This window comes from Chaetodon auriga, chromosome 17 (genome assembly GCF_051107435.1).
Source record: "Chaetodon auriga isolate fChaAug3 chromosome 17, fChaAug3.hap1, whole genome shotgun sequence".
Taxonomy (NCBI): domain Eukaryota; kingdom Metazoa; phylum Chordata; class Actinopteri; order Chaetodontiformes; family Chaetodontidae; genus Chaetodon; species Chaetodon auriga.
In genome coordinates, this window is record NC_135090.1 from 17,106,823 (window position 1) to 17,121,272 (window position 14,450).

Consider the following 14,450-nt stretch of genomic DNA (forward strand, 5'->3'; position numbering starts at 1 on the left):
GAAAGTAAGAGAGATGGGGCGGGAGAGAGTGAGGGTAACACTGAAAGATGGAGGAAATAACCAAGGTTGAAAGACGGGGAGGAATGAGAGAGACGTCAAAAAGAAGAGGTGCAGACGGGCGGCGAGTAAGATGGATGGGACGGAGAGCACGATAAAGAAGCTATGGTAAAAAAAGAAGGATGAAGGTAGAGATGGAGAAGGATGAGAGACAGCGGACAGAGAAGTTAGAGGCTGACAGGATGATATGAGTATTCTTGGAGGTGAGAGCGAATAAAGCATGAAAATCTGAAAAGCAATGGATTCTGCACATTCCAACAGGATATTACCATAGGCACAGCGATCACTCAAGCCTGCATTTAAAAGCTGCCTCATTTTAATATGAGTCCTTTGTGAGTATATATTGAAGGTCTGAACGGTAACAAATCTTCACTAAGTGCAAACTCATGCCCGAGGCATGTGTTACTGTGACTTAACGTGCTAATGTTTGATATATATAGAAATCTCCTTTTGCATAGAGGAAAGCAAGTCGGCATGGTTCGAGGGATGTAGTGTTAGTGAGCGGCTGTCGGTCCGCTGCTGTGGTCCATTTTGGACAGACATTCATGGTCCCAACAAGGTTGTTGTTGGGAGTGTGTGAGGCGCTCCACTTTTCCCTTAACACCAGCAGATTTAGGGCTTTTAGTGAGAGGCCTTGACAACTAATGGATAAATTACCATGAAATTCAGTACAAATATCTACATGACTGCTGAAGCATCACAAGCATGTCAGAGTTTGAACTTAAAAAGTGAAATATGTCAACATCTGCTGCATGGGTTGACAGAAAATTTGATTTTTATTTATCTGTTGCACAGAGGATAAATTGTAATGACTTTTCCTCCAGCACGACTATGAGCTTCACATTCTTAGTTGTCGGTGAAACACACACATTCATGTTCCCCTCAGGATGAGCTGCAGGAACTCTGGTGATCCTCTGACCTTTGACATGACGCCGTCACCAGGTCAAAATGTTAATTTGTCCGATACTTGGAGGGACTACTTTTCAATATCTCCTTAACGTCTTGAGGGAAAATTTGGCAGAAATGTCCACAGGGACTGGAGGATGAACTTTTTAGATTTTGGTAGTCAAAGGTCACTGTGTCCGTGCAAAACACATTTTTGGCGGTGACCCAAGAATTCATGTGCTAATTGTGACAAAAATTACACAAATGTTTCATAGGACAAAATGATGAACTGGTGACATTTTATATCCACAAAGTCAAAGGTCACCTTCACTGTGGCATCATAATGTTCTGTAAAAACACTTTTCTGGCCTTTATTCACCACTCAGGAACAGGAAGGGACCATATTTCACATTTGGTCAGACACTGAATTGATCGTCCACCTTGAAACTGCGTTGATTGTGTAGATCTCTGGATTGAAAATGTGTGTGAAGCTTTTACATTTTACAACTTGTAACAACAACATCCACGTTTGAAGCTTTGTAGTCCACCACAAGCTCATTAGTTTGGCTGATATTGAGCTTCAGGTGGCTGGGATGAAGCATGTTTCTCACTGAAAATAATTCACTGGAATCGTACATGTCAGTATAGCTTATAACTTCCATTTTGCCAAAAAATACACTTAATAATAATCTATGAAGTTCCTTCAGGAAAATATAAGGAAATGATTTGAAGTTATAGAATTTGACTTATATGTGTTGTATGGGGTTAAAGATTAAGAGTTAGATTTAAGCTGTAACTTGCTCACATTTCCTCGCAAGTTTGCAGTTCTCCTCCCAACACAGCAGAAAGATAAGAGATACGTGTGGGCACGCCGACATGTGTGCATTTTTATATGTGTTTGTTGTACTTATGTAGATGTTTTGATGTGATGTGTGTGGGAGCATTAGTGTCTGTGTGCTTATGATGTGAGAGATCAGAGCCCCCCTGCTGGTCAGCCGCTCGGCCCATGGATGTTTGATCCAGTGGCTGGAAAACGGGAGATGAGTCAGTCCGCTTCCTGTATCCTCCCGCTCTCTCTCCCAGTCTGGAAATCAAATGGAGTCATTACTTTCCAAAATTTTGCCAGTTTTACCTTCTCATAACTTATCTCCCTGCTCCTACTTCTTCTACATCCCTGCATCCATTTCACTTGTTCTTTCCATCTTTCTCTGCTTTGTCTTTTCTCTCAGGTGGGGAGAAAGGCTGAGTAACAAGTCTTTCCCTGCAAACCCTGAATTTCATTATGAACTTCTGACTCATGCAGACGGTGACATTCTGCAGCAGAGAGACAGACAGACTCTGGATAGGCTCACAGGGGTTTTTAGAATGAACAGAGCGATATTACCCAGCAAGCAGGACACACTCTAGCGGGTGACTCCTTATTGTTGTAAATGTGTCATCAGCAGCAGTATTTAACCTCATGCTCTACGTGTGAAGGGCCCCGTTGCAAAATGGAAGCAGGCTAGACTGAGCTGTTTAAAAAAGAAAATGAAATCGACTGCAGCACTCCTCTCTCTAATTTATTTTAGTTTACAAATGGTACCGTGGTCTAGATGGGTGCTGAACTGTTTCTCGTGCCAGAAGTATTTGTATCTGTTTGTGATGGTTTAAAAGTGAAAAAGCAATTCAGCATATTAACCACAAGCACTCTCCGTTCGTGTCATCATTTAGTCTAGAGGTTAAGAACGTTTATTTCAAATGACTGCACAGTTTCAACCTTTGCCTCAAACGGATCGTGAATATCTTTCGATTAAACACTGTGCGTCCCTTTTTTGTTGCAGGATGGAGTCCACAGAGAAGTGTGAAGTAGTGATACAGCATTTCAACGGAAAATACCTGAAAACCCCGCCAGGCATTCCAGGTGAGTCTCCCCTCCTCTGCTTTACATTACTACTGCATCACCCCCTTTCCTTTCTTTCTTGGAAAATCATCACCTTTGAAATGAGAAACTTCCTTTCTAATTCAATTATGGTAATTTCTCATCTCAGATCTGCCGGACAGCTTGATAGATTGTGTACACCGTTGTTTCTGACACCTGAAGCTAGCTGCCGTGGCTGTGGCTGAATAGCTGACGGTTCTATGGGTCTCTTCCTCTACCCATCTCTCTCTCTCTCTCTCTCTCTCTCTGTCACCGTCTCTCTTCGTCCCTGGTGGTGCTGCTGCTGCAGGCTGGAACTTCTCGGGCAGGAGAAAACCCTCTTAATATTCACACTCATGCCTCTGTGCTGTTCTTTGCAATCTACTTAAGAGCTTGCACTCTCCCCTCTTTCCTCTCCTGCTCCTGCTCTCTGTAGCTGTGTCCTCTCTCCTTCCTATATCTCTTTTCTGCAGTCACCGTAGACAGTGGAACAAGCTGGCCAAGGAGAAAGCAGGCAGGGGAAAGAGGTTGGGAGAAAGACTGTCACAAAATGGAGACAGATGTAGAGACAAGATTGTACCGCACTGTGTGTTAGCGCGGAAGTTTGCCTTTTATTCGGTGTCCAAAGTGACATCGGTGTCCCAAAAGTTTAAAACAAAAGGAGACAAAGCATTGGAAATGTTGGAAACAGAGCAAGTCTCTAAGGGAGGACGGGTGACAAGAGGTGGTTGCAGAAAGAAAAGTGAGGTGGAAGGCGAGGAAAGATATGAAAGAAGGAGTCAGAGGAAAAGGCCAGGATGAAGAAAAAACATGCTGCCTAAGCACTTTTGGGGCCAGGTGCTGCAGCGCTCGGAGCCTCCAATGCGTCCCAGCAGGACGTGGGGCGATGCCGAGCAGATCTCCTTCACCCCTGTGGCAATTTTATTAACCATACTCACACCTCCAACCAGCACCACAGAAACAGACCCATAAATCGCTCTCGACTATCCAGTAATATCTCAGAGAGACTCGATTTAGATTCTCCATATATGCTTAGCCACTGCATAGCCAGCGGCCATTAAAGGCAAGGTGAGTGGTTATATTGAAGTTGAGCCGTAATAGGAAACCTTTAAAGCTGTAATATCAGGCTGACCTTCCCCTTTAAGGGTCTATCTCCCGGCCGCTCAGGCTTTATTATTGTTAATGGATTGTTCAGGCTTGTGCCAAGCATGGAGATTTACTGCCCTGATCGAGGAAATCCTTCTGTGGAATTAAGAATGGTTAAGTTTACAAGGTCTGCTCTGGTCTGGTGCTACTATGGTCCCTCCTAAAGGGTCCATGAAATCTCCCTTTTCCGTCGATGTCTGCCCGTGTGCACACACGGCTGGCTGTTGCTAAAGCTGTCACTGTTCCTTGTGCAGTTTCCATTTGTAATATGAGGTAATGCACACGCTAATCAAACACTCGCTTCATTATAACGGGTCTTAGTTTGGTACTTTTGGCGACCATTTGTATCACTTAGGAGGACAATTGTACTCACCAGAGTAATTGCTGAGATTTGGAAATCTATTGACATTGTTACAGCAAAGCCTGACAGGGCAAGAAACACAAGCAGCCAGATGATCAGACAGGCTGTAAACAAGCCAACGGGCTGTCTAGATTATATAAGCCACTTCATTTGGAGGTAAACCAACAAAGAGCCCACCCAAAATATCAATAAAATTTACATGGGACACAAAGCCTCATTTACACATCTCATAAATTGACTTGGTGACTCTGATGTTAGTATTACTGATAGGAACGATGTCTAAAACTTATAAGCTAATGGCCAAATTGTAATAAAAAAAGATTTAGTGTTGTCGAGTCTGCACATATCAACTTTTTTCCCTCAGATGTTGGAAAAAGACTCCCTCCCTGTCATTCCTTTGATACTTTTTTTTTTTCCTAGTTTTGAGTTTATTAAAGGGTGGGCGGTTGAGGAAGTGTACTTTTTTTCCGCTTTCTGACACTGTCCATGTTGATATGCTGTGTGCTAAACTGAGATCTCTGGACATTCCTCTGTTATCAAACTCAGATGTTCCTCTGCAGAGGACCCCCCGAGGCTATTTCTGTTCCTCACACCAGCAGCAAATGGCCCTTTGTGTATGCGTATTTGTGCGTGCGTGTATGTACAAGTGTGCAAGTTATGTGTTCTCACTGCTTTGTATTTGTTTCTGCTTTCTGATTCATGCTTGCATATTTAAATTTATGCATTTCAGAGAGTGAACACATACATACTGTATTTGTGTGCTGACAGAGTCTGTGTCAGTGTGTGTGTGTTTGTGTGTGTCATGTTCGTGGTATTTCCCCAGAGCCCCTTGCTATGCAGGGCAGCTTCTTCATCCATCCCGCCATGACAGCTCAGCGGCACCCCCCGGGGGCCCTCGCCACACGCAGGACCGTGTGTGTGTGTGTGCACGTGCATGGGTGTGCTTGTGTGACAGCTATGACTACTACACTGCGTGAGCCTTGACACACACATGCACAAACCACATAAGCACAAATATAGTCATGCACCACTAACTTTGACCTGAATGGAATGTCAACATCCATATAATGCTAATGAAATCCTTTTTTTCCACCATTTAGCATTTGAAACACAGCCCACAGACATGCGCAAAAACGCTGTGGCAGCACACACACGCCAGCACTCATACACCACAACACTTTCAACATGCGTGCAAGCGCATACACATGCACAAACTCTTCTCAGTGTACCAAGCTCGTTTACCAATCCTCTCAAGTCCATATCTGACATGCCTCTGCATTTCCGGCTTAGCCATTCAGTCACACTGTGTCAAGAGGTGTGTGTGTGTGTGTGTGTGTGTGTGTGTGTGTGTGTGTGTGTGTGTGTGTGTGTGTGTGTGTGTGTGTGTATGTGTGTGTGTGTGTGTGTGTGTGTGGAGTTGATCTTGTTATAGTTACCCTCCTCTACTCATGGTGTGTCCAGTGACATACAAAAGGAAAGTGAGTTGTAACCGTGCTGTCCCATAATAGATAGTAAATATGTGCATGTTAAATTCAACTGACCATGGGAAACTAATCAGAGAGGAAGTTACCATATTGGCAGGAAGTTAACGTTGAATTGCAGACAATGCAATGACACAGAGAGGAGGAACATAGAGAGCAGAAGATTGTGGAGATGCTAGCAGATGGCACCTAATGGCACCATAGACAGCTTCCATACACGTCCTGTTTAAGTTTAATGCAATAACATCTAACATCCTTATGATTACATGTTGACTTGACATACAGTGTGAGGAGATGAAAGCAGATGGCGGCTAATGATACTTAAACAGCTTCCCTATTCTTACTGTTAACTTTTGAATATTCAAGTGGTTATATGTGTTATTTAGATGCAATATGGTTTAATTCACTTTTGATACTGCTACTGAGAGGCAGCATGAACAGTATGTGTGTGGTTTTATCAATACTTTAACTGCTACATAAGTAACAAGTAACTGTTATATCCTTTATAAGTAATAAAACACACCACCGGGGGTGTTTGGAACTTGAATTTAGAAGTCCGACCGAAACAAGCGCTACGGCACTTGCATGTAGATGCATTTAATCAGGTATCCAGGTCAGGTTTGTTTGGTGAGGCCTGGTTGATATGAGAGGTGCGTAGCTTTCGCCCAACAAGCGAGTCACCGAGGCCTGCTCCAGCCGCTCTGCTCTGCCCACGTCTGATTGCGATTCAGAGAGAGGGACATGATCGATAGCCCTGATGGAGCACTACAGCTGTTTAGCTATTCTGTGCAATGCGGCAGCCGCTCTCCCTGTCGCTGTTGTCGGCTGTGAGTGTGCATACGCCCGCACACAGATGCAAAGTCATTGACATGCTGCACACACGCGCATGGATAAAGTACACGCATGCCAAAATATGCATGGACGCGCTTATGCGTCTTCACCGGTGGACATTTACGTGCAACAGTGCACGTGCGGACATGCGCACACCGTACGTGTATACAAAGGAACATAGGTTACACACACTTGCGTAGATGGGCTTGTGCACTCGTGTTGACACAGTAAACTCCTTCCTGAGAAATGATCAACTTTGTAGTTGGAGGTGAGAATAAAGAGTTATCCTTGTTTTTCAGCGGATGTGGATTTACTCAATACACAAAATAAATGGAATTTATGAAATGTTACTACAGCAATAAACCATACTGAAGTGAGCCCAACAGGGACGCATTATGATTTACACTGCAACCCTGAGCTCTGGGAAAGTCAAAGGAAGCGCAGATAAAAAGTGATTTAATCCGCGGGCTCCACTGAGCCTTGCTGATTAAAGCCCTTCGTCCCACAATGCATTAAACAGCTTAGAGATGACACCCTATGGTAAATGTAATTTGAACCGGAGATACATTAGCTATTGTTTGGTTTTGGCAGGTGAGTAATCTCATGCACATGCCATATTGTGTGTCTTCCGTGGCAGAAAGGAAATTGATAACATTTGATACATTGTCTGTGCTGTGCTGTGCTGCTCAGGCGAATCACTGCTCTTTGTACAATTTAACTTAATTTCATTGTCAACAATCAAACAACAGCTAAATAAACAAGAAGGTGCATTCTCAGAGGGGTTAGATACAGGTAGTGTCGAGCGTTGCCAAACGACAGCACCAGACTTTGATGGATCCAGCATTCTCATGAATGTCTAACTGTGCAAACAGAGATTCAGTCCAGACTGAATGTGCTGTAACGCTGCAGCTTCTTCCTTTTCACTTCCGTTGTTGTTGCTTGCTCCATTGTCCTGCTGCCAATATGGCAGCAGAGCTGAGAGTCGGCTCCAATATTGTCCAATAGATGCTGGATAAATAATGGAAACCACATCAGGAAGCAGCCACAGTGGCCCTGGGAGATGGAACCAAACGGAAACATGCAATATGTACAAGCTTTCCTGCTTCTCTTTTTTTTTCTTTTTCTTTTTCTTTTTTTTTACTACATGCTGGTATTTCTCTGTATACCCTTACCTGTTTTCACAATTTCTTGTCAAACCAGAGTGACTTTCTCTGTCTTGCAGATCAAAAGTACCCTATTCTAAAAAGTTTATTTAAGCCACCAGCAAAAGCCATATTGAATGTGAATATGGGTGTGATTAAAATCCCAATCAAGCTCCCTTTTTTTTTCCTGATTCACCTCTCTGATCTGTCAGAGATCCAGATGACATCCAGGCTTTGTGGGACCACCGCAGCTGTCAGGCTTGTGCCAGATAGCGTTCAAAGGGGCCGCGATTCAGCAAGACCCCCTTTAAAGAAAACACAGCATAGACCAAAAGACAGTTCTGAACTCCAAGTGCTGGTCCGCAGACACATCCCGTCATTATTTGCACGAACACCAGGCCTGTGCCACTGAGGGTAGGGGAGCTGTTGCTGGGGGTGCTGTTGCAGAAAAAGATTCCCTCCCTGTTGGCATCCTTACCAAGGCAACGGTGCCAAGATAGCAGAGACAGCCCACGGTATTAAAACGTCCCTCGCTGAATTAAGGCAAGTCCCAAATCACTTGGTAAGTCACAAAAAGCCCTTCTGAAACTGTCAGTCATACTTGAGTAATCCATGTTAATTTCTGCAATCCCTCCCACATTCCCCTGGCTAATAACTGGCCTGTCAGCAGGCCCATTTCTCCCCCCTATGGCGAGCAGATTTAACGTGCAGCCAAGTAGGTTGGTGGCTTGGCTGTCAGAGTGTCTCAGACATGGCTGCCTCTCCAAGCATGCCAAGGCACGTTTTTTTCCCATGATGCATCTGTGTGTCATGTGTGGGTGCTGATCTGTTAATTGTTTATATGTAATGTTTTCCTTCCTCTTTTCTGACAGAAACAAAAGGTCAAATCCATTATGTATTGATAATTCATTTACTGCCGCTGTCACCCGGCGTAAACTGGCTATATTTCTGTCTCTGTTTGTGATACACAATGACAATCAGACAGCTTTTCAATATCCACTGCCACGGATAATAATTAGCCACCAAAACCCCCTTTCAAATGCACTTCTCAGGATATTGCATTGTAATGAAATCTGTCCTCCATGCACAAACCTTCCACCCCCCCACCCCTGACTTCACCCGGCTCCCATTAGAGGCAGGACACACAGGAAGTTATTATTGGCATTCCCAGTAAATCAGACAGCTTCCTGAAAAAGGATCAATTTCCCCCGATGCACTTTCTCATTATAACCTTATCTCGCCCACAGACAATAATCTGGATTTGTCACGCTTTGTTTGTTTTGCCAGTGAACTGTATCAATCATGAGCGAAGTCAACGGTTAGCTCAGAGAGGAGGAGGAGGAGAGAGAGAAAGAGGAGCCACTCTGAGTGGATCTGTCACTGAAATATAAAGTATTCACCTGCTGCAGTCCCCTTCCACAAAAAATAATATAAGCCCTTTGATTGGCTTCAAAGTTTGTTTAGGCAGAAGAGAGGAGCTCTGGCTCCTGGAGGGGTTTAGGCAGGAACGATTGACTTTGCTCTCCACTCAACCACATCTAATGTAGAGAGAGACAGAATGAAGGAGAGTTACCATGAGAAAAAGATACATAACGAGGGAGAGTAATAGAGAGAAGGATAGCGGGAGTGCGATGGAAAGAAATAGATCAGGAGCTGAGGAAATGTGACAGGAATAAGAGAGCAGATAAAAGAGAACAGATGGAAAAGGGCAGAGAGGAGAAGAAAGTGATGGGTGGCGCGGGGAGGCAGAAGAGAGAGGAGCAAAAGTTGGATCAACCCATGCTTTTGGAAGGTTAAATTTGAGTAAGGTTTAGGTTGCTGCATCTGCACCAGATGAGATGAAAGGACGACATTGACTGTGCGACCGCTTCCTGAGCTTGACCCCCGTGACCCCGGCCCAGCTGTCCACCATGTTGATCCCCTTCTATCTTTCTCCCTCTCGCCCTGCTCACATCTCTCCTTGCACTTTTTTGTTGTCCTTGCTTTTATACTCTCTCTCATCCGTCCCTCCCTCTCTTATCTTCCCTGCTGCTGCCGTCTTTCATCCCTCGCTTCCTCTGCCCATCCTCCCCTCCTCGCTGCTCGCTATTCTACGCATCGCACACATTCCTGCTCATCCCTCCCTAATGCTCATCTATGTTACCGGATATAGCTGAGTGCACACAATATTAGTGCGAGCAAAACAAGCACCTGAGGCTGCTTTTATTTATGGAGAACATTTTTCCTCTCCTCCTTGTTTGACATGTGTTCAGCCTGTTCACTGATGTGTTCGCCTTTCTTTTGTGCTGTGGACACCTGACAGGGTTTTTTTTTTTTTTTTCTTTTTAGTCATCAATTATTTAGCCATAGAAGCGGAGCAGTAACAAGGTTGCGTCAGAAATCTCACCAGCATTGTTGAAAAATACGCTGTTGAATGTAAAACGGCCATGAATTTACATGTGGCCTCACGGACGTTTTCTGCAGACATTTGTGGTCCCCAGATGATTGATCCTAATGACGTTGTTTTGCTGACATGCTAATAAGATGATGCAATGGTTAACGCTATACCTGCCGTTGATATTGTCATTTTGAGCATGAGCCTGATCAAAGCACCACTTTGCCAAAATAGATGCCCCGCCTAACAACAGCCCTGCTTTAAAACAGTCTACGGGGCTTTGTTGGTGGCGGTGTATTGTTTCAGGCACCGGTGAGACTGAATTACAAAGGCAGTTTGAGTGACAGATCAATGAGTTTGAAAGCTTATCAGATGCTCAAAACACTGCAGGATTTAACAGTTCTAGAAAGTTGGGACGACGGCAGTCATTTTAGCTTTTGTTGCCATGATAGCAAGGTAACTTTCAGCGCCTTGCCAGATGACACTGTTTGCCAGAGGCCTCTGCATTGGCACCCCCACTGGCCCGACGCAGCGGTCACATTCAAATGAATGAGGGGGCCGTGTTTTTGTCATGCAGAGCTGTTGTTTGTCTGAGCGCTGCCTCAATACAGCCTCACAGAGCCGCTAGCGTGGCTGAGGACTCTTAATCTTGTTAAGTCTTTTGGGGCAAATCTGAATTATCGTATTCTGTGCGGCCTGATACAGTATGAGTTTCCAGCAGGGCTGAAGTGCAGGATTTTGATTTCAAATACTGCAAACACAATGCAAGTGTACAATACTATTTCATAGTTCAATAAAATTGAGAGGGCCCCTAAACAATGCGTCAAACAAGCATGGCATTATTGAGTAAAGTCATGATTTTTTTGTTTTTCTGCTATTATCTTGCTCTGCCCAGTGAAACATGGTTGGGTACCAACTGCTGGTTACATGTCTTGCACAATACTAGCTCAGGAATGATGCTGCCGATTTTGCAGTCATAAGCAAAAAAAACCTCTTGGTCTTCCTGTGCTCCACAGATCTAACTGGGCTCTCCACTGCTCTTAAGAATGAAGCGTTGAGATGCATACTTTATCTTCACGGATCCCTAGATTCCAGGTTTTAGCCATCAGTCGACTTAATCTAATGCAGGACCTGAGGCAATGCATTTCTTTTGCAAAGAATAATATTCTGCCTCTCAGCAGATACAGTAGGTCACTGAGCTCATAGCCTTTCGGCCTGCCTGCCCGTCCTCCAGAATGAAGATTAAGTTTGCTGAGGAGGAGGATAATCGTGCTCCAAGGTCTCTGTGGTATGCAAGCAATGCAGCAGGCTTGCTTTCTGTGGTTCACTGGTCATCTCCTCTCTATCTCCTGCACCTTTCATTAGGTTGGAGTATCACAACATATGAGTTTGATAAATTACACCTTTCTGTTTTTTTTTTTTTTCCACTGGAGGTATACATTTGAAAAGTGAACAGAAATCGTGAGGTCATCTGACTGAGCAGAATTGACCTCAAGACTGATTGTATCCTCTGTTTACTTGCGTCAGGGAGGCAAGGTAAAAAAAAAAAAAAAGCAGGTATCAGTTACACCCAGCCACGTCACTGTCACCGTCCCAGGACACAGAGGGCAGTGAGATAAATCTAGCTGCTGCCCCCAAAATAGAGCACGAGCCTCCATTAGAACAGGACGCAGGCTGTGTGGGAACAAGCAGAGGTCAGTGTGGTCAGCAGAGTTATTTCTGTAGCGCCACCGGACCTCCAGGAGTTGACGCCCATTCATTCATCCGACTGCCTGCCAGCAGGGAAGGGGACACACACAGAGACACAAAGAAATGTGTACACACCTACAAGCTCTGCCAATGGACGACCAGTATGTGTGGGACAAGTTCCATTAGGCGAAAGTTAGTGTGATGGTGGCCGATTTTGCCAAAGTTTTTTTTTTGTCACCCGGGGCTATTTGTGTCTTTTTCTTAGTGTGTGAGTGTATTTATATGAGAGGTGCCTGCTGGTGTTCGAGCTAGAGGACGATGGAAACACACCTGGTGGTTCGGAGTGACCTCATGTCTCAGACACACTGTCTCTCTGTCTGTCTCTGTTTCCGTGGCTGGCAGTGCAGCACATCATAGCTATTGGATAATGCTTGTGGTTTATTTCGGCTGCTTTTACTCAGCTTATATAGATGATTTACGGTATCTTACAGACATGGATGCACACTTTTAGCCATTGCAAAAATATAGACGACGCACAAAATGGAAACACACCGACATGCCAACAGAATGATTTCTTACAGTCTCCTTTTCCTTCCTTTGTTCTTCGAGACTCTCTCTCTTTCTCTGTCTTCCTCTCATGCATCCACACACATACACACACACACAAACACACACACATCAATAGTCCATTAGGAGTGTGTTGCTTTCATTACCTCCAGCTTGGCCCTGAGACAGCCTTCAGAGTGGAGTACAGCAGAGCAGAGCTGGCCAGGATTGCAGTATATATAGTGAGAAGTCTGGTAATTGCCAGCTCTCTGCTCTCTCTATCCTGAGCGTCAGGTGGAAAGTATGAATCTGTGGTATCTGGGGACCACCCCTGCTGCGCTGCACCGCATCTCGCTACAACTGTCTGTCCCCCCACCGGGCACAAGTAATAGGGGGAAAACAGAGAGCTTAAAGGCCTCAGAGAGTCCAACAACTGCCACTCTAACAATACACGCTGCCATGGGAATAGAAAAATCAGGTAGTCCACACTCACAGCAGAGAGGCACCCAAAGATGTACCCTGCCTAGAAATCTCACTTTTCATGTTTTGCTTGCTACAGAGTCGTAAGTGCTGTTACTGTAGAACAGCTTCCCTGTTTAAGAGGAATATTTTGTTTTTCCTCAACCGCCAGAAGGCAGAAGCAAGGATCAAGCAACGAAGCATTTTAGAGATCCTAAAACGTGTTAAATGCTGCAAAATTTAAAGTAAGTCGGCAGAAATACAGTAACATGGATAGTAAGTTGTCGCATGAAAGTACAACTTGAAATTCACCTTTGTTTGAGCTAATGTTAGATACAAAAAGGCAGGCACATGCCATCAGTGATCGAAATTCCATGTTACCAGGTTTATTGTATTGTAACAAGGGTATTTATTTGTGCAGCGGCTCTGGAAAGCATTGCATTCACAAGCTATGCTATCAGCATTAATTATTCCTGTACCTGCAATGTGTACATCTGAGTATAGATGCCTTTATTGTTATTGTGTGTGTTTACATTTTATTTAATGTTGCCTTGGTGCCGTTTGTGTACCACTGTCACAGTTTTACTCTTAAATTTTATTTGAAATTTTAGTGTTAACTAAATGTTGTGTTATTGCCTTCGCTTATATTGTACACAGGGCACCCATAGAGAAGAGAGTGCGCTGCTCCCATTGAAGCACCCTGCATAAACAAAGCCTGAATGTACAACTGAATGAATTCCACGCTAACACACATAGCCATTATGAAATGGGTTAAGTAAATTTGGATGTTTCTTCTATCCTTCTGGTAGCACCCAACCCTAAAATGTTGGATGCTGAGAAAGAACTTACAAAAAACTTGCCGAAGCTTGCAACTGCAATGCAATGAAAAATGCAAGACGTAATATGCAAGTTGTTTTTGAAGGTACAAAACGGTCAGCTGTCACGGAAAATATGCAGGATTCGTAGTTAGCGGGCAAAAACATGCAAAAGACTAATTACCAGATGTGGGTGAACTATATAGTTACACGTCATTCTATTCCATTCTTTCATGCTCAAGTCATAAATCAAAGAAATGGTATTACACTACACAAAGCATTGTTGCTTACAGGCGAAATAAACAAAGATGAGTTATTTTCCTTACGACCTTGTTAATCATACCTGCGGCATGTGCTGTATGGAAGTATATAATGGTGTTTTTCAATGTGTGGCCTTTACCAGCCCTTAGCATTTATAGAGGTGTTGACTTAATGGCCTCTTTGCTGCAGCAGTCTTCCAGATAGCAGTGATATAGTTATGATAATGCTACCACTATGTTTTCCCGTTCGCCAGGCCCTGTCTTGATCCTCTTACACATAGACACACAGATTTATGAATTACCTTGAGCGAGTCATATCTCTCTTTTAGACCCTAGACGTAATCTTGCCACAGATGCATCCAGATCAATTTTTCAGGATGTCTTATTTGTGGAGTGAGCAGCGAGCTCGCCGCAGCGGGGGTGAGTGTGTGGGGGGTGGATGCAGTCAGGGTGTATCCAATTTCAGGCTGCAAAGCAAATGGCCTTGGAGATCAAGGATTATACAGC

At 44.1% G+C, this 14,450-nt stretch overlaps 1 protein-coding gene across 6 annotated transcripts in view; it reads left to right on the forward strand.

Annotated features, from left to right (window-relative positions):
* LOC143335575 (RNA-binding motif, single-stranded-interacting protein 3) overlaps nt 1-14,450 on the forward strand; it is a 266,419-nt gene that overhangs the window by 201,278 nt on the left and 50,691 nt on the right. For all 6 annotated transcript variants that reach the window (XM_076755107.1, XM_076755109.1, XM_076755108.1 and 3 more), the window contains one exon: nt 2,763-2,842. In XM_076755107.1, the coding sequence (XP_076611222.1) occupies nt 2,763-2,842 (80 nt within the window). The remainder of the gene's footprint in view (nt 1-2,762; nt 2,843-14,450) is intronic.